At 42.6% G+C, this 20,782-nt stretch overlaps 1 protein-coding gene across 1 annotated transcript; it reads left to right on the forward strand.

The window, feature by feature from the left end:
• Nucleotides 1-16,796: 16,796 nt before the first annotated feature.
• On the forward strand, nucleotides 16,797-19,833 carry LOC148010557 (uncharacterized). The gene is made up of 2 exons (XM_087672057.1): nucleotides 16,797-18,433; nucleotides 18,680-19,833. Exon 1 carries the CDS (start codon nucleotides 17,127-17,129, stop codon nucleotides 17,667-17,669), a length of 543 nt encoding a protein of 180 aa, XP_087528183.1. The 5' UTR covers nucleotides 16,797-17,126; the 3' UTR covers nucleotides 17,670-18,433; nucleotides 18,680-19,833.
• Nucleotides 19,834-20,782: the final 949 nt, after the last annotated feature.

A 20,782-nucleotide genomic window follows, 5' to 3' on the forward strand; every position in this document is an offset into this window, starting at 1 on the left:
CTAATGGTAACTTGACCTAAGGTCTATGCGGCTAAAGTACTTGGCTCCATGTAGTCTATCTAAGAGATCCTCCACTAGGGGCATAGGGTATTTGTTTTTTATGGTGATTTTGTTAAGGGCCCTATAATCTACACATAGTCTAAGTCCCCCATCCTTCTTCTTAATAAACAACAATGTCGCACCAAAGGGGGATTTGTTGGGGTGGATGAAACCTTGTTCTTCTAATTCATGCAGCTGCTTCTTCAATTCCCTGAGTTCAGTGTGATTCATGTGATAGGGTGCTCAGGCCACTTGAGCGGATCTTGGAATCAATTCGATCTTATGATCCACATCCCTTTTGGGTAGTAGACCCTTGGGTAGCTCTGCTGGCATTACATTTTTGATCAAGTATCTCTGCCACTTTTGTGTTGTTTCTCTGATGTTTGGGCTCCTTGATGTCCTCTTTCCCAATGGGTCGAATCATACATAGGTAGACCATATCTCCTTGCTGGGCTAATTTCTCCACCTGCTTGGCACTGCATGTCATGATGCATGGCCTAATGGAGTTCCCTTGACCCGGTGTTGCTTGGGTTGGCACCCTTGGTTAATTTGCACTTGACTTCACTATTTGGCATGAGACTCATGGCTTGTTCTCCTTCGTTTGCACTTTGATTGGTGTCCTACTTGGCAACTGCATTCTTTCTCAAGGTACTTTAATGCCTTCTCCTTGCATATCTAGCGTCATCTCATTAACTCCCTTTCCAAACATTGCAATGACATATTTGTCATAGAATTCCAAGCCTAGGATAACTTCAAAATCATCCATGGGGATTACTAGGAAGTCAAGTTTTACTTTCCATTTTCCAGCTTCTACTTGTACTGCAAAGACTTGTTTAACTTCTTTAGCCTCTCCTTATGCGAATGTTACTATTAATCCTTCGGGGGCCTTAGATAATTTCAATCCATGTTTGGCTGCGCACTCTGGGGTGATAAAGTTGTGAGTGGCCCCTATATCCACCACAATAACTTGATTCCCTTCACTCACTCTACCTTTGATGTATAGGTGGTGGACTACTGCTACCCAGGCTACCACGCATTGGGGTAGTGCACTAACTGTTCCCACTCTTGGGTGGTCCATGCTTTCATCACTTCCACTTGGGATTTCTTGGATGTGCAGGGGTTGCGGTTCTTCTCCTCCATATGTGCTAGTGGCATTCACCCTCAACTCACTTGATGAGGCTGTATCTTCCATGGGGCATCTGTTTTGATAGTGTGGTCCTTTACATCTGAAGCATCTAATCCCTATGGTTGGGGCCTCAGGTTCTCCACCATGTGTTTGATCCAGTGGGTCCATATGATACATTGGAAGTTGGCCTATAGTAGTTGTTCCCCCATTTGCCTGTTACTCCTCTTGGCACTAATGCGGACTGTGACGCGGCTAGTGTTGTATCAAGAGTTTGGTGTTGGGGGTAAAGGCGCCTCCACCTAGCTGCCCATGTATTACTACACTTACAGTCACTGCCACTACACACTGCACGTGGCGGGTGCCTATCACCATCACTTTATTCTTTATTCTTTTAGTGACAGTTTGAATAAAGAAAGGCCCCGTCACACATTGTGACTGTTGGAGTTTCCATTTCTTGTCTCTCTCTTTCTTGCTCTTACTCTCCCGCCATAGCTCTCGAGTGCAAGCTTCGATCCTTCTCTCCTTTCAACTGGTATCAGAGCTCAGCTTCCCGACTCTTGAGCTTGGCTCGTGGCATTCTCAACTTCCCATCGACTCCCCACTCGCATGGGGTCTCCTTCCCGATAGCCATAGCTCATTCTCTTGAGCTCCCGTCACTCCCCCGCTTCCCTAGCTTCTTCCTGGCCTATTGAGGCACCATCAGGGCATTGACATTGAGGTATTGCTTCATTATTTTAGAGTTTTACTTCAGTCCATAGGTCTAGGTAAACATGGTTTTCACAGGTTGTGGGTAGCCATAGCTCACACCTCTTGGAGCTTCCTTCACCTAGATCTTGCTTCCAGCCTATCAAGGCTTTGGTGTAGGCCTTCTTTGGCCCCCATTTGTGCCTCCTTTGGGCCCCATTGTTGACACGTGGGACAACAAACCCCCCTAGCCAGCTCACGTTTTTTTTTGCGCCTGTTTCAAAATCTAGCCCAAAAATCACTCTTTTTGTCATATCTCGGGCATTCGGAACCCGATTCAGGCAAGATAAGGGTCTAAGTTGGGGTTTTGGCACGCTCTGGACACGATGGTGATGTTGAATTTGCCAAATTCAGATGACAGAATATTCTGGAACAGACTTCAGGTCTGAGACAGCATGTATTTGTATGCCTATGGCTTATGTGATGCTTCTACTGATGTCTATTGATATCGGATCACTTGTGGATGTTATGCCTCTTATGTGAGACACATTTGGAGCTGATTTAGCTCAGCCATTGACTATTTTGAATAATCCCAAATCTGTCCAAAATAGGGCAGCCACCTGTTACTTCAATTTTATGCTTACAAGTCTTGGCATTTGATGCCTGATTATGCCCAGTTGGTGCCTATACATACGGGAATGTATGCCTATGGTTTGCCTATGGATTTGAGCTTGGATTGATCACTGATTTGCTCAGTTTATAGAGGTTATATGCTACTAGAACTTTAGGGTTGAAGCTATTTATGCTATAGTTGGGTTATGCCTATTGGTCACGGGGTGCTCCCTGCTACTCGGTATGATGTCATGATGTATTTGGACTATGCCACATATCTTATTTATGCTCCGAAATGCTTTTGAGCTGAGATTAGAGCTCGATTTGGGTTTGACTATCACTTCTTTGCAGCTGGCATTTCATCTATGTATGACATGGTTTATGCCTAGGCTACCCAGTACGGGTTATGATGTCTTGGTGAATGCTTAATGCTTTGGCTGTGGATGGCAATTGTTTGAGCTCATCTCGATATTCATTTGAGTATTCCCTTGAGCAGTTGGACATCGACTTGGATTTTTCCATTACGACTTGGCTTTTTCCATTACGGCCTTGGATGCTATTGAGGCATTGTCTTGGTTACCTGTCTTTGGTACTCTGACTTGGTTTGATTGAGCTATTGAGCTCGTTTATCCGCCTTTTCTGCCAGTGGGAGCATCTTGTATGCTTGATCGACATTGAGCAGGAGGTTTATGCTATTTGAGCATTTTGCAAATATTTGAGACTTTGGGCTCTCTTACACTTAAATGTTGCATGGTTCATGCACTGATATCTTGGAGTTGCTTTTGACCTGTGCTTGGGCTTTGCACTCTTGTGAGCATATACCTACTGGTGTCAAGTCTTGCCAGTGCTATGTATACTTTGCCCTATTGTCCAGTGGGTATGCCTACTTAGTGACGGATGCTTTGGTGACATGTTTGGGTGTTTGCTCAGGGTCTTGATGACTGTTTGGTGCTGATTTATGCCCGTTTATGGCTGGTCATGTCTTGGCTATCATTTCTTGACTTGGTGTAGTGATTTGGTCAGAAATTGACTCTCACAGTACCCTACTGTCATTTATTACAACAAGCATATAACTCCGGACTGACATGGATTTTTCATGCTAAAATATTCTGAAATGATGTATTTTCACTAGTACTTGGTGGGCAGCAGCTTTGGTTACACTTCTCTTGCCATTTTCTCTCGATTTTGGTGATTTTTTTGTCATTTTTTGCAGTAAACAGCAAGCAGTTTTGATCTGTCTATAGTCTTCTAGCCTGCGTTATGGCGAGTTCGTCCACTGATCATGCTATTTTCAACATCACTAAGCTTAATGGTACGAATTACTCTTATTGGAAGAGCTAGATTTGGCAAGTGTTGGTGCAAAAATCACATATCAAACCATTGAGGTTGAGCGGGCATCCACCTGCAGCTATGCCATATGAGGAATGGCTTGGGCTTGATGAGTTATGCAAGTCCACTATTGTATTCTCTCTCACAGAACAGGTTCATTACAATGTATTTGAGGAAGAACAGAGTGCATGGTAGTTGTGGGATAAAATCAAGAATCTCTATGACAAGAAAAGTCTAGCGAGCCAGATGTATTGGCCCAAGTAGCTTATGGATCTGCGCATGAAGGAGAATGTGACAATGTCTGCTCACTTGAGCCAGTTCCATGCTATACTCAAGAACTTGCTTCACAGGACATCACTTTTGCAGAGGATGTCACTCCTCTTTTCTTGCTTGGTACTCTTAATGAGTCATGGGATGTATTCCGCACTACATTATGTGCCTCTACTAGTACCTGGAAATTATCTGATGTTGAGAGTGCTCTTCTATAGGAAGAGGTTAACATAAGAATTTGGATGCCTCTTGTGTGTTGCATGCTATGACAGTTAGAGGCAGGAATGATGGATATGGAAAGCATGACAGTGGCAGTGGCCGTAGAAGGGATTCTCAGAAATCTCAGTCCAAGTCTTGTGGGAAGTCACGTAGCAGATCCCATGGCAGAAATGCAGATGTTACTTGTAACCATTGTGGGAAAAATGGCTATATTAGGCCAAAATGCCATGAACTAGGCAATGAAAGGCGCAAAGATTAAGGGGAAAGACAAAGTGTAGGATAAGTCTTCTGATCGCAGCATAGTGCCTGCAAAGTCCATTGTTAAAATTGAATAGATCAATGTTATGCAGCTTGAGGATGTTGATGATGATTATATCCTTGCAGCTTCTTCTAGTGCTTCGCAGATGACAAGATACACTCTATGTATGCACAGTGTTGGCTCTTGGACTCAGGTGCATCCTTTCATGTGACACCTTGCCGAGAGTGGTTTCATTCATACCGTATTGTTTCGGATTCTGTGCGCTTGAGTGATGACAGCTCTCTTGATATTGTGGGCATTGGTGATGTTAGGCTGCAGTTTCCTTTTGGCAGTAGTTTTGTTATGCAGGATGTACGTCATGTACGTGTTTTGACATGTAGTCTCCTATCAGCTGGACAGCTTGATGATGCAGGTTATCATGTATCTTTTGGAGACTCTGCATGGAAGATCACTCGTGTCAGACTTGTGATTGCGCGAGATGCCAAGGCTGGCAGCCTCTATCCCTTGATTGTATCCGCTTCTTCCCTTGATCATGTTTTGTCTGTGGGTTCTATCCCACATGTATCTCTTTGGCATGCCCGTTTGGGCCATATGTCTTTGAAGGGAATGAAAATGCTTTCTGGTTTGCAGTACTTACCGCCCCTTGATTATGCATGTTTTGATTCATGTGAGCATTGTCTTTATGGCAGGCAGACTAGGTCTATGCACAAGAAGTCTGGTAGGCTACGCATGAGTGAGCCCTTGGCATTGGTACATGCGGATGTCTGTGGGCCCATCCCTTGTCAGTCTATGGGTGGTGCAAAGTATTTTGTTACGTTCATAGATGATTTTTCATGGAAAGTTTGCGCTTATCCCATTAAGCTAAAATTCGATGTCTTGATTGAATTTCAAAGATGGCTTGCATTGGTTGAGAACTAGTCTGGGTATAGGCTCAAATGCCTAAGGACAGATAATGGGGGTGAGTATGTCTCACATGCTTTTGGCAGTTATGTGATGAGAGGGGTATTAAGCGTTAGTTGACTGCCCCCTACACCCCCCCCCAGAATGGTTTGGCTGAGTGGATGAATAGAACCATCCAGGAATGTGTACGTAGTATGCTTAGCCATGCAGGCCTACCACAGAGATTTTGGGCTTAGGCAGTTAGTACAGCTGTGCATATCATAAACAGATCACCTTCTAGTGGTTTGGATTTTCAGGTTGCAGAGGAGGTATGGAGGACTGGAAAACCTCCCTCTTATGTGCATCTCCGTGTCTTTGGATGTGAGGCATTCTACCATGTGCCCAGGGACAAGAGAAGTAAGATGGATCCTAAGAGTGTCAAATGCATTTTCCTTGGTTATGGGGATGCACGCGAGATGGATTACCATCTTTGGGATCCGCAGGTGCAGAAAGTCATCCACAGTCAAGATGTAGTCTTCCATGAAGACAAGATGCATAGGCAGCCTGAGAGAGTTGTTGAGATCCACAGGGTCATATTTCAAGAGGAGCCAAGAGCTCCCGCACAGCCAATTGGACAGCCTACTGTTGCAGCAGATACTCATGGTCAGGGTGTTGGACAGGCAGCTGGGCAGGCAACAGAGCCTGCCATGAGAAGGTCTACTAGAGACAAACGTCCACCTGATAGATTTCAACCCTCGATGCATTATGTCTTGGTTACAGATGCAGGAGAGCCTTTCACCTATGATGAGGCTATGCGTAGGGGTGACAATCACTCCTGGGAGAGGGCTATGCAGTCTGAGATACACTCTTTGCATAAGAATGAGACTAAGGATTTAGTTTCCTTGCTTGAGGGCAAGAAGGCTTTGCCATACAAGTGGGTGTACAAGTTGAAAAGTACCCTTGGATACCCCAAGCCAACATACAAGGCTAGACTAGTAGCAAAGGGTTTTAAGCAGGAGCATGGTGTGGACTTTGATGAGGTATTTTCTCATGTAGTTAAGATGACCACCCTGCACTTAGTCTTGGCTTTGGTTGCTCAGCTTGACTTGGATTTATACCAGATGGATGTCAAGACGACTTTCTTATATAGGGACTTGCATTATGAGATTTATATGGAGCAGCCTAAGGGCTTTGCAGAACTTGGCAGGGAGCACCTAGTGTGCAAATTGAAGAAAAGTCTTTATGGCTTGAAGCAGGCACCTAGGGAGTGGTATCATAAGTTTGATGCTTTTATGCAGTCACAGGGCTACAGCAGGAGTGCTATGGATCCGTGTCTTTACACCAAGAAAGCCCGTGATGGTTCTTTATTGATTTTGGTAGTCTATGTGGATGATATGCTGATAGCAAGGAACGCTCATGATGAGCTAGATGCTCTTAAGGCTCAACTCAAGAAGAGCTTTGAGATGAAAGATCTGGGACATGCCTCTCACATACTTGGTATGCGCATTAGAGGCAACAGGCATCAGGGACTCCTCTACTTGTCACAGAGGGAGTATATTCATAAAGTCCTTGAGCACTTCCGCATGCAGGACGTAAAGCCTATTGGCTGTCCATTGCCTTCTTATGTAAAGGTATCACACGATGATTGTCTGCAGACATATGAGCAAAGGGCCGAGATGGCCAAGTTTCCCTATGTATCTGCAGTGGGCAGTCTTATGTATGCCATGATTAGCCACTCGTGCAGATATTTCCTTTGCAGTATGGCTACACCTGGCAAGATGCATTGGGAAGCCGTGAAGGATATCATGAGGTACCTGAAAGGCACTGCAGATATGTGCATATGCTATGGCAGCGAGGATATAGGAGTCATGGGGTACACTGACTCTGATTATACAGGACATGCAAATAGTAGGAAGTCCACTTCTGGCTATGTCTTCACCTATGCTAGAGGTGTTTTTTCTTGGATGTCCAGGGTGCAGAAATGCACGGCCCTTTCTACTACAGAGGCCGAGTATATTGTAGCCACTGAGGCTTGTAAGGAGGCCATTTGGTTGGGTCATTTGGTTGCTGACCTTGGTATTGATGCTATCCCTACACTGCATTCGGATTCTATGAGTGCTATTCGGTTAGCCAAGAGTCTGGTCTTCCATGTGAAGATGAAACACATTGAGGTGAGGTATCACTTCATACGTGGAGTTATTGAGGACAAGTCTGTTGACCTTGTCAAGATCTCGACTAACCAGAATCCTGCAGATCTGCTCACGAAAAGCCTCTCTACAGAGCGCTTTGCCTTCCTCAGCAGGAATGGGTAGGAGGTTGATGGGCGTGGGATGAGGTGACGTCTTTCCTCATCTTGTTGTACATGTGTACATGTTGTACTGTCTTTCTTTTTTTTTCTTTTCACTCCTCACTAGGGCAGATTCGCCTTTAAGTGGGAGGTTATTGGGGGTAAAGGCACCTCCGCCTAGCTGCCTGTGTATTACTACATTGACAGTCACCGCCCCACTGCACACTGCAGGTGGCGGGCCCCCGTCAGCGTCACTTTATTCTTTATTCTTTTAGTGACAGTTTGAATAAAGAAAGGCCCAGTCACACATTGTGACTGTTGGAGTTCCCATTTCTTGTCTCTCTCTTTCTTGCTCTTGCTCTCCTACCATAGCTCTTGAGTGCAAGCTTCGATCCTTCTCTCCTTTCATTTGGCTCCGCGTGTTCGTGAACGGCCCTCCAGGGGCATTGGGTCTCGGGGTCCAGGAATTGTTGTTGAGGTTGGTGTTGAATCTGTTCTAGTTCCCTTGGGCCGTTCTCTTGCCTTCCAAATCCACTAGTCTTTCGGCCATTCTCATGGCCTCTTCTAAGTTGGTTGGCTCCTGTCTCTCCACATCTCTTCTAGCCCATTCTTGCATCCCAAATAAAAATCCATGTAATTTGGTGACAGTGTCCATGTTTGGTAGTTGCATCATAATTTTCCTATATTTACTGACGTATTCCTTCATCTTCCCTTATGTTTTATTGAGGTTTCTCCATTTGTCTCTAACTTTGAATTTCTCCATCTTTGGAATGAAGTAGTCTTTAAGTCTCTCTGGGAGTTCTTCCCATGAAAAGATGGTGTGACCCTACTCTTGTTCCAGCAAATACCAACTAACAACGTCCTCCTCCAAGTAAATGGTTGCCACTTCTGTCTTTCTATCTTCGATGATTCGGGCATTCTTCAAGTATCTGTCCACCTTTGCAATCCATTTCTTCAGGACCAGCTCGTCTCTCTCTCCTTTGTACTTGGCGGGTTGAGCCATCTTGAATTTGCCATAGTCGTCTTCTAAGCTGTCACTATCTTCCTCTTATGGTTGTGCTTCTTATCCTTCTTCTTGCTTCCTGCTTCTGATATACATTCTTCTTGTCTTTCCTTGTATCTTGCGCCCTCCTAAAAGTCTCCTCTCTACCTAATCTATCTATCTCCTCTTGCATTTTGTGTCTCTTCTCCTCCTCTTGTTGCTGTAACACCCATTCTCTATAGCCTTGCTCCACCTCTAGTTTTCTTCTTCTTTCCTCTTCCTCTTCCTTCATCTACATATTCCTCCAAATTGACTCTAGCATGCCTAACATCCCCTCCAACTGCCTCTCCAATCCAGCTAGCTTCTCCTCTTGGGCTACTCTCCATTCTTGCCCTCTACTCTTCTTCGTCTCCTCCATTGTTGGGAGGGACACATTCTCCCTATCGTCCTCCATGTGGTCATGTCAGCATGGGGAAGCCGCATTGTGGTTGGTGGTGTTGTCAGTGCGGGAAAGTCGTGTTTTGCCTTCGATGGTAGTGGTCGTGCCGTGGGGAAGCCGCGTCACATCTTCAAATGGTGGGTGGTGTCGGGGTCGCCTTGTCGGGACTTCACGCCGAGACCGACGCTACAGGGGTCATCGCAACACGGGTCAATGTGACGGGGGTCGATGCAACGCTAGGCGCCATGATGTGGGTCGTTACAACTCATTCTCTTCGGGGCATTGGATCTTCTCTCCTGCTTCCGTGAGCACTCCTTCACTCTGAGCAAGAGTTGCTCTGATACCAAGTGTGATGCACTTGCACTCATTACGCACTCAACATGGCACAGAAAGGTAACACGATATGTGAGAGCAATGTATACTCTTGTATTATTCACTCAAATAAATGGTACAACATAGGCACATCCCAAGACTACACCCTCGTGACGCTACATATAAGAAGGTTCACCACTGGGTATAGGGAATCACATGTAGAGTGGAAACCAAGCATGGCACAGTCACTACTACTCCCTATATAGGTGTTTCCAGTGATAACGCCATAGTATACCTACAAAGCCCTTACACCCCCCTCCCCTTTCATCTCCATTTTTTAAATTGAAACCCCCTCCCTCTCCTTACACCCCCCTCTCTCTCACTTATAATCTCTCTCTTTCTTTTCTCCCTCTCCTTTTTAATTAAATTCCTCCCCCTCCCCCCTCTCTCTCTCATGTGTAAGGCCTAGGTTTTTTTTCTCTCTCTCTCTCACTCACATCTAGATTAAACTTTTTAATTAAGTTTTTGATTAAACATTTAAAAACAATAATTTAAAGTTTTTCAAACATAATTTTTCACACACTTTGAGAGAGAGAGAGAGAGAGCGAGAGAGAGAGAGAGAGAGAGAGAGAGAAGAAGAAGAAGAAGAAGAAGAAGAAGATGGAGAGAGGAGGGGGAAAAGAGGAAAGAGAATAGTCTTTTTTAAATTAAACATTTTTCTTCTCCCCCTCCCCCCTCTCTCTCATGTGTGGGGCCTAGGTTCTCTCTCTCTCTCTCTCTCATAGTTAGATTAAAATTTTTAATTTAAACTTTTTTAATTAAAATAAGGAGAGAGAGAGAGAGAAAGAGAGGGAGAGAGAGAGAAATACAAAGAGCAAAAAAGAAATAAGAGAGGGAGGGAACATAGAGAGAATTATAGAGAGAGAAAATATAAAATTTAAGAGAGAGAGAGAGAGAAAGAAAAAATGAAAAGAGAGAAGTGAGGGGGAGAGAGATAGAGAGAAGAAAAGGAGAGAGAAAATAAGAAGAATAAGAGAGAGAATTATAAAGAGACGAAAGATAAAATTTAAAAGAAAGAGAAAAGAAAAAAACAAAGAAGAAAAAAAGAGGAGAGAGAAGAAAAAGAGGAGAGGGAGGAGAGAGAAAGAGAGAGAGAGAGAGAATAATAATAAGAATAAGAATAAAGAGAAAAAGAGGAAGAGAGATGGAAAAAAAAGAGAAAATACAAAAGTCATTTTTAAATTTAAATATTTTTTGAGAGAGAGAAGAAGGAGAGAGAGAAAAGATAAAATTTAAAAGAGAGAGGGAGAGAAGAAAAAAAGAAAAATTAGGAGAAAGGGAAGGATAAGAAAAAGGGGCGGAGAGAGAGAGAGAGAGAGAGAGAGAGAGAGAGAGAGAGAGAGAGAGAGAGAAAAGCGAAATATAAACATAAAGAGATAATTATATATAGGGAAAATATAAAATTTACATACTTTAAGAGAGACCTGGGGGGGAAAGAAAGTGAAAGAAGAAGAAGAAGAAGAAGAAGGAGGGAGAGAGAGAGAGAGAGAGAGGAGAAGAAGAGCAAGAATATAAACATAAAGAGAGAACTATATATAGGAAAAAAATAAAATTTACATAATTTAAGAGAGACCTGGGGGGGGGAAGAAAGTGAAAGAAGAGAGAGAGAGAGAGAGAGAGAGAGAGAGAGAAGGAACATGTAGAGGGAATTATAAAGAGAGTAAAGATAAAATTTAAAGAGAGAGAGAATAAAAAATAGAGGACAAAGATAGAAGGAAAAGATAGGAGAGAGGGAGAAGAAAAGCGCGAAGAGAAGATAAGGGGAGAGAGAAAAGAAAAAATTTAAAAAGAGAATAAAGAGAGAGAGAGAGAGAGAGAGAGAAAGAAGAAAAAAAGGAAAAAAGAGGAGAGGGAGAGAGAAGAAAAAGAGAGGAGAGAAGGGGGAGAATAAAAGGAGAGAGAGAGAGAGAGATTTAAAAAATTAGAAACAAAGAGGAAAAAGAGGAGAGAGAAAGATGAGAAATGAATTGTTGAGCGAAGTTCGCACTGCAACTTTGCTTGCTGCTTCGAGGAGCGGCCTAGCGTTCCGTACGCATGCACGGAACGCGCGCGCGTGTGTGTGTGTGTGTGTGTATGTATGTATGTATGTATGTATGTATGTATGTATGTATGTATGTATGTATGTATGTATGTATGTATGTATGTATATATACACACACACACACACACCCCCCTCTACAAACGGCCAATGTGACCTATGAGACAAAACCAAAGTACATCTTTGGCCAATGTTATCTCATCACGCAAAAGTGAAAGAAAAATGCATCCTAGTATAAGGCCAATATCTAAAGATCTCTACGTCTAAAAAATTGAATGTATAAAATGTCTAACTATAGTAGTTCCTCTCTAAATGTCAAGCTCAACACATGATCCCAACGATGATGTGATTGAGGGCCATCTTGTTAATGTATCAAGGGGTAGATGACTCTCATGTGTCTGTAATGATCGCTCTGATTTGACAATAGTACGGGTCCCTCAAGTCGTTGACCACATGGTCAAGGTTACCGTTCTCATGAAGTGCAATGGCCTTGTCTAGTGTGACTTCGTGGCATGGTGTAGGGGTAGTGTGGCGAGATGGATTTATGTCCACTGAGCTAGTAGTGCCTGTGGCATCTTATCTATGAAAGAAATGTCTCATTGCTTTCTACTTGGGTCCCTCTAGACGAGCTGGTCTCTTACCTCATAGTAGTGATGTGTAGCACCTTTAGAGCTCTAGGAGGAAAAGCCCTAGACATCTCTAGTTCTCATACTCCATGACACGACAAAGATATTCAAATCCCTCAAGGAAAACACAATGATATCTTCCTAATATGTCATAGTGCACTGTATGTTTACATATGTAGTGCTCCTTTGTCTCAAACTCTTTGTCATCATAGAGCTAGCATATCCTATCCTTTGCTAGAATCTCCATCCATTTGCATATCTTTACCCTCAATTGATGGGAGGAGGTGTGCATCAATCCAATAATAGCATGCATACCCAGGTGTTGTCCCTAACTTTGCTCTAATGATAGGGAGTGGGGTGGAGAGCTTACTTTTGATCATGCATGATATAATCACCAATAGTCTCTCTATGTAGTCCCAACCATCACAATGGGGGACCAATCTGGTCTATGAGCGGGCTCAATCGTCTGTGATATAGGTTGCAATCCCCAACCTTTGTTCCATGCAGAAGAGTAGGTTTGACTAGTGTGTCAAACAACCATAGTTTGGTGCTACATTCTTGAAACTATATATAGGCACATTGTCTCTCAAGGGCCCTTAATGCTGCATAGCCTTGCACCAACCATGCCTCAGTTGCCCCCCTTAATGAAAATCTCACACCAAAGAAAGTGACTCCCACATATACATATTCTCTCACATGCTCCACTATATTTTTCCCAAATGTGAATTGATACATAAATCGAGTAACCCATGTTGTTGAGGTGTTGAATGCCATGACTCATCCAAGTGATGATGTAAACCCTTTGGTGAGTCTAAAATGAGCACAATAGCATCGCTATAATAGTGTCAAAATTAACACTGTAGCTAGGCTAGCTCTAGTTCCACCTCCTCTATCAATGTAGTCAGACACCATATCTATGTATAGTCCAAATAGCATGGGTGAAAGTGGGAGTCCTTATTTTACTCTTATGGTGCTATCTATCCTCTTAGACATCCCCCTAGGTGTGCACATATAGACTGTCACTTTCTTGTACAACGTATAAATGTCCCATTGCATACCTTCTAGCACTCCAATCTTTTGTAATCTATGCATGAAATGTACTCGAGATACTATATCAAATGCCTTGTGAAAATCCACAAAGCAACAATAAGTCCTCTCGTCTCAAGCTCTCAGCCCTCCCTCAATGATTGCCTTGAATGTGAGAATATGATCGAATGTGGTGTATCCACACCTACAACTAGCTTACCCTTGTGTTGTTATGCCTTGCATCTCAACCCATGTACTAAGCTCATACTCTATTATTGATCCATATATTTTAGCCAATGTGTGGCCAATCTTGATGGTCCTATAGTTACTGAGAATTAGAGGGTTGCCACTCTTAGAGAGTGTAGTATAGTATGGTATGACTATATTTTTAGGAATCCCTCACATATTGCTTTATTGAACATACCTACCAATATGGGTGCCAATGTGTCATATGCATGTGAGAAGTGCTTTGCCACGAGGCCATCCTCATCTTGTGCCCTCCCATTTTGTAGTTTGTAGATTGCCTCTCTAACCATCTTACTAGTGAAGAAGAACCAATGTGTTGGTTTGTGGGCATGTGGAGGTTTCGTTGAAATATTAGAGTGAGAGCATAAAATTGTGCACACGAGAGGGAGAAGAGAGCTCAAATACAAGAAATCTTGCTTAGTAAGTTGCTCAAGTATAACTAAGGTACACTCTCTCCTCAATTTGAGAGTGATCTTTAGGCTATTTATATAGCCTCATTGTGGGCTAGGGTTGGGGTTTCAACTACCCTTCAGTCTATTCACACCTCACATTCCCTCATGTACCATTCCTTACACAAGGTTCCCATGCTAGCTTAAGTACAAGAAGAAGAAAATCTTGCTTAATAAGTTGCTCAAGTACAAAAAAGGTACACTCTCTCATCAATTTGAGAGTGACCTTTAGGCTTTTTATATAGCCTCATTATGGGCTAGGGTTAGTTCCCTATGCTTCAATCTATTTACACCTCACCTTCCCTCATGCACCCTTGCTTACACAAGGTTCCGTGCTATACTTCTAATAGGCTGTATGGATGTTTGCCTTGGTATATCATATAACTATCTCCCATAATAGAACCAAGCATCCAGTGATGTAATCTGTATAGGGGGGTTATCTCTCATGAAGCATTCTCTATGCTCTTTTGTTATCATATCCCAAAATTAGATGGTATATCTCTATCTCATTTTTTGCTAAGTAGTCTCGTTCCTTCTTCTACACTAGCCATTTGAAGAGTGTCCTTGCTTGGCTATGTGTCCAATTGCCCAAAGTAATCTCTCTTTGTAGGCGTGTGCAAGTGTCCTTGCACTCATCATCATACCATCCATTTTGCGGGGATGTAGAGTTGCCCTCAAGCTTTGTAGCTTGTGGATGAAATGCACTTTTCCATTTGAATCCCTAAACATCTAGCAGTCTACTCCCTTTGCATCAATGTGTTTCTGTATATATGGCTATGTCTCTTTTTCTAAAACTATCCTAAATAATACCCAACATTCAATCGTAGCACTCCACTGCAATCTCATATTGACATCCTAAGTGTCTCATAGGTGGTGCACCATTATTGTGATTGATATTCTGCAATAATCACCCTACCATCTTTGTATACTGTGTACTTTCCCTCCTTACGTGCGTCCAATATCTTAGGCATGCTGGCTTTTCTATGTTCTACTAGAGCAGGTGCTAAATCCTCATCAAGGCATATTTTTTCTCCCTTGACGGCCCTACCTTTTGTGAGGCATGTTTTTTTCTCGTCCATGTTTTCAAACTTTAGCATAAGGATATACCCTCTCTTGTCCATTGGATCTCCCACTCTCCATGCATCTAGAATTGATATCCCTTTCATCCCCATTTTCTTGCTCAAGGCTGTCGCATCTTCTTGTAGGGTGCTCTTTTTAGCCCATCCTACCACACAAAATTGGAGTGCTTGGATTTTCCATCTTGCTTCTTCCTCTATGGGCTACTTTACTTGCATGCCCTCCTTTGTTTTTCTTTGCAACTTCAATCCATTGAGCATTTTCTTTAGTGACACAGTCCATTGTTTCTACCTTCTTGCTCCTTCAACTACATCAGTCCATGTATGCATGCCCTTCTTATGACATTCCGTCTCTTTTTCCAATGTGGATGCCATTGGTGTTGGCTTTTGTGTATCAAGTTTCTCCTTATATGCTGCTACGTCTTTCTTACAAGCATCTAGCTAAGATTTCAACGATTTCTTTGTCTTTGATTGTTATGCATGTATTAGTGTGCTTTCTCTAACATTTCCATTTCGTTTTTCCAAGATGTATCATCCAATTGCACCACCTTATCTGCCATTTTAGCATGTAATGCTACATTAATGTCAATATATTTCCCATTTCCTACTCACTTATGCTCGCTTTCATGTGTGCATTCATATCCTACAATATATTGTCTTATAGCATACATCTCTTTCATCTTGGCTCTTATGAGAGACCTTATGTCGTCCAAACCCCCCATGGCATGTTGTCTTCAATATTTTTGCAACATTAGAGCATCTTTTGATGCTTGTAGGTGTGAGTGCATCACATTGCATCTTCGATAGAGCTTTGGTGGATTTTGGAAAGATTGTTCGGGTGTCACCTTGTTTTGTTGGTCATACCGGTTCACCCATATTTGCAAACGTCTCTAAGTATTGGGCACAAAATTGTTATGTGCAATGCTTACTGCTGTGTTACCACAGTCCAATTATATGTGTTTAATGATGTGATGCAATATGTGCAATGTTTATTATTATTGTGTAAGAACAATCCAACTATATGTGTACCACTGCATTCACTGCATCACTGCTTAGTGCATCATTGTCCACTAATGAATTGTTCATGGGTCTGACATACATTGCCACTCAGCATACGGGTTTCTTGCACATGAAAGAGAGATGTCTTGAAGGGATTTGCACACGAATCTTCACCAACATCCCCACAATGCTATCGTGAATGTTAGGATGCTGTCAAGAGTTTCAGGCATCCCAGTCCTGTCCCCAAGGTATTGTCATGAATCCTCTTATGAGAAGGGTTAGGTTGTTGCCTTAAATGCTATCTCTTAGATAGAGAACATTGCTGTATATGCATAGATAAAAAGTGTGATGTTCAGATGAACAACCTAATACTTAGAGGTTGTCTGCTACATGATGTTCAGATAAACAACGTGTGATGCTAGGATAAACAAATAAATAACGTGTGATCAGCTTTGAAAGAGTCATGTATATTGCACAGGCTCCCTTCTGCCCATGCAAGCATGTAGAGAGAGAGAGAGAGAGAGAGAGAGAGAGAGAGCACTATCAACTTGTATTTTTGATCCTTGAACTAGGAAATTAGGTTGGGGAGTACTACATCGTTGCCGTGTAAGTTTGATTTTCGGTATGTGAAATTACTCAATTATAATGTAAATAGATATAAATAATGTGAAATATAGATATACAATATACATAAACTATAAGAAAAAAGAATTAAAAAAAGCTAAGATATATATAAGTATAGATTCTCTTGACTTCAAAACTATGATTTTCCTGAATAAAAAGAAACAAGCCATCAGAAGACGAGTCATTTCTGGTTCAACTCCTACTAGAGTATCAAAAATCTTGTGGTGGGTGCACCTGAACATGTGCCATAAACGTTGATGATTCATGGATGAAATCCTCCAATCTCTTCTGAGAGCAGGGGTGGTTTTTCTTCGTCGGCGCCTTCTTCTTCTTCCTCTACTAATTCCGACCAGCTTTCATCACAAAACCACCGATCTGTCGCTAGAACTGCGGGCAGCCACGCCGATATGAAGCTTCATGCGATTCCTCTTCCCCACCTCGCAGGTCGGCTTCTGAGATACTTGCCGGAGCAGTAACCAAGTAACCAAGACTGCCATTGCCTTTGGCAGATTCGCCTGCTCGTTGTCCGGACGGTCTCCCTGTTTATGCACAGACCAGGGACTTCCTCTATGCGACGAGAAATTGAGCATGTCCACCCGCTGCTGCTCGGCTACTCGGAAGCTGCACTCCGCGTCGCCGTTGCAAAATTGCTCTGGATCTACAGTTTCGCCACCGTCGTCATCGCTCTCTGCTTCAGCGTGTACCTCGCAGTCCACATGATAGTCATGTGGAAAGTCGCCATGTACACGCAGGCCCTTTCGCCTCTGGATTTCTCCCTGTTAGTGGGGACAGATATCGGTGTGTTGACAGTGGTTATCTTTCTGGTTTTCATGGTTCCTAGAATGATCATGACATGGACCACAGCCCTTGTATTAGAGGTCCTCTTTGACAGGAGAGTCCAAAGCCAGGCAGAAGTGGTCGAAAATGGGAAGAAGCTCGCCCGAGAGATCTCTCTGATCACTCTGAAAAATGCTCTCAAGGGCGGTGAGATTGCAGCCATGGTTGCCGCTTTTGCTACCCTTGTAGGCTTGGCCCTTTTGAGGTCACATGTAAGTGAATGGCCAGGGGTTTCCGAGTATGTCTGGTGAATGTACGAGCTATGCTGGCACAGTCACGTCTCATGTAAGTGAATAGACAAGGGGGTTCTGAATATGTGTGGTGATCACATGAGTTATTGTGTCCCTATAATGTCCCATGTTAGTGTATGGACAGGGGTTTCTGGATAAGTGTGGGGATTAGAGTACATAGATTATGGTGATCATACACCATGCACATTGGGCCAAGGTTGAAGAAGTACAGTGCTCATGAAGAATTGATGGGTTAGTGCTTGATCGTTTACATGCTTAAATAAGGCGTCATATGTTCTGGTAGCAAGTTGATGACACTGCCAGATGTCCGCGCTATGCAACATTTCAATCATGGCTGGTGTTGATCTACAGTGCAAACTTTGGAGGAATAGAGGGGGAGTATGTAATAATGATCATCAATGCTCTTTGAAGGAGATCGTTGTGATATAGAAGAAGAAGAGAACTCACCCAAGTCAATATGCTTGTGGCGAACTTATACAATGGCTAGGGCCAGTGGTTATTCTTCTCGAGTTCTTAATTCTCCTAAGCAGCCTCAACTCACATGTCTCTGTCAGCTAATGAGGGTCTTTCTCTAGCAAGGTAAAATGTGTTGGGCATGACATAATGGATGACATCAGAATGCAGGGTTCCATATCCACTGCCATGTGGAGGTGGTTTTTCTGAAAAATCAGGCTGGATGTCATTTGCACACCGTTTCTCATGTCACCAAGGCCAAGTGATGCTAGAAGCAGAGGAACTTGCTTGTGAGGTCACACAGTTCACATGTATGTACATATTCTGCTGAATGGGTTACACTCTGCAGGTCATGTTGTTTAAGTGCATATATTGCCTGCTGCATTTGATCCATCTTAAACTGATCCATTATCTGAGTTGTTACTGCTCCAATTATTGAACTCTCAATGCCTGAACTAGATATACTGATTACTAAGGGTTTAGGATTTGTTTGAACTAGGTATACTGATTACTAAGGGTTTAGGTATACTAAGGGTTTAGGTTTTGTTTGAAAGCAGTGCCTATAGACGAAGCGCAGTCCAGAAGCTACTTCACATCGCCAGAAGCATTAGAGCTAACTTAAACTCAAAATGCCTTCGAACCAAAAAGCTTCTGCTGGACGTGATTTCCATTTTAGGGATGGTGCTGGACATGATTTCCATTTCAGGGATGATGTGCGCTTTATGGGTCTAAGAATGGTCTTTACCTCATATTGCAAATCTCAGTTCTAGTAAGAGTTACAAATCTGTGTGCAGCCTTAATTTGTGTTTATTTCCTCTTTTATAGCCGTATACATCCCTCTTAAGTGGAAAATTATTTCGCATTACAACTATACGACACACATATGGTTAGCTGGGTTTCAATCATGCGGTGACAGAGATCCTAGTTACCTGGATCACTTTTACTTGCTCCAGTTTGTGCTCATCTCCACCAGTGTAGGCAGTGTTACAGAGCTTTACCTGGGTTTTAAACATTCTCAGCGGCTGCTATCCATGCTGTCAGATGATTGGCTGTTTTGCATGCCTTTGACAGTTATTGAGAGTGATGTATGTGTGGCATTTATATGGCTATATGCGGATTATGTTTATTGGTTCTCATGGCTCTAAGCTACATTGAACATGTATATACAAAACTGTGATACAAGTGAGCAGAGATCACAATTGCCTCCAGTCCAATGCACTATCAATGCTGCAAGTGTTTTAGGCTTGTGTGTTTAGCTGTTCCTTTAGACACCTCCAACCTAGGGGCTGGTCCCCCAAATATGTATTCTGCTTGCTTCTACATCGTCGATGTTTTCAAGCTTGGGGTTCGGTTCCAAAATTAGCTCATTTGTTTTGTGTTTTCTCACTTGGATGACGGTATATTCCTTGACACAAAGATATTGTTTGTACACTGTAAATTTGAGTAAAGGTAGTACAACAATAAAGCAAAATGTTCCAAGTTACAGTGAGACTAGCAGCCTATCTTTGATTCTTGTTTCCCTTGGCTAATGCAGTTGAAGCCCATCTATTTACCTTAAGCTGCAGAGCTTGAACCTGTCAAGTTTTGGCAATTCTGTAAGAGCAGGTACATCGACTATCAGAAAGAAAGCTTACTCGTCTTTGTAAAAGTTAGCATCCAACCGATTATGTTGGCAAGTAGATTAAACCCTGTGGAATAATGACTATCAAGCGTCAAATGTCTTTACAAAACCTGTCGTTCAACCTAGTAGGTTGGCAAGGAGATCAAAATTCAGATCTTAAACTAAATGGAAAACCATTTTTAATTGGGCAAATTAGCTTTGCTGTTGGGATTGAACCTACCTTGCATGTGGATTTACACCTCAATAAGTTTTGAGACGAGAGTGGTAGTAGCATAGTCTTTCCATGGGTGACAGTTAGTTGAGTAACTTAAGCTCCTCGGTCCCTTCTGAATGAGCCAAACCTGAGCGACCTAACTTATGCTTTCTTTCTCCTCGGTTCCTTTCAAAGAAGCCGAACTGTTGAAACCTCTTATGATCCACCGAGATGAAGATGAAAGATATAGTTGCCATTGGTTTAACAAATGCTTTTTTGTATATACCACCTTGTTTCCATTTGTATTTGCAGGGGCTTCTAAACTGAGTAACTTTTGGAGGAGAATGGATTAGAGCTTTAGCTCGAAGGACTCACTCTTCCTATGGTTACTAGCACATCAAAGCTTAAATAGTGGTATTTTGCTTAGATATGGCTATGTTTCCTTTAACGTGTGTGAAATGCGGGGAGATAAAGATGAGACTTGAAGGCATACTGTATGGAACTACCATAGGGTAGGAAGTGTAGAGGAAAGTTCTCAGAATGGTCTTCCATTGTACTATCGAGACTTTGATATTGACTTGGGGGTAAGTAGCTTGGGTCAAGGATAGAGGCTCAACATGTGGATACAAGGATCTTCATTGGAGACTCTCCCTTCTTATTGTTGGCTAGCACTTGATAAGGAACCTAGTTTAGATAATAGGTAGAGTGGTTTGAGGGGCATTTTTACATATAAGAGCTCCTTGTTTGCATTATTGCTTGGTTCAAAATCAAATCATTTGATTTCTACAACATATCTTCTAAATAGACTATCTAGGATTTGGTTAGACATTATTGAAGTACTTTGTG

Source organism: Lygodium microphyllum, chromosome 29 (assembly GCF_053477565.2).
Source record: "Lygodium microphyllum isolate KBCC chromosome 29, Lygodium_microphyllum_v1.1.10, whole genome shotgun sequence".
Lineage (NCBI taxonomy): Eukaryota > Viridiplantae > Streptophyta > Polypodiopsida > Schizaeales > Lygodiaceae > Lygodium > Lygodium microphyllum.

Bases quoted from the DNA above. Each gene is read 5' to 3' on its own strand.
- LOC148010557 (XM_087672057.1), top strand. From the start codon at position 17,127: ATGCACAGACCAGGGACTTCCTCTATGCGACGAGAAATTGAGCATGTC.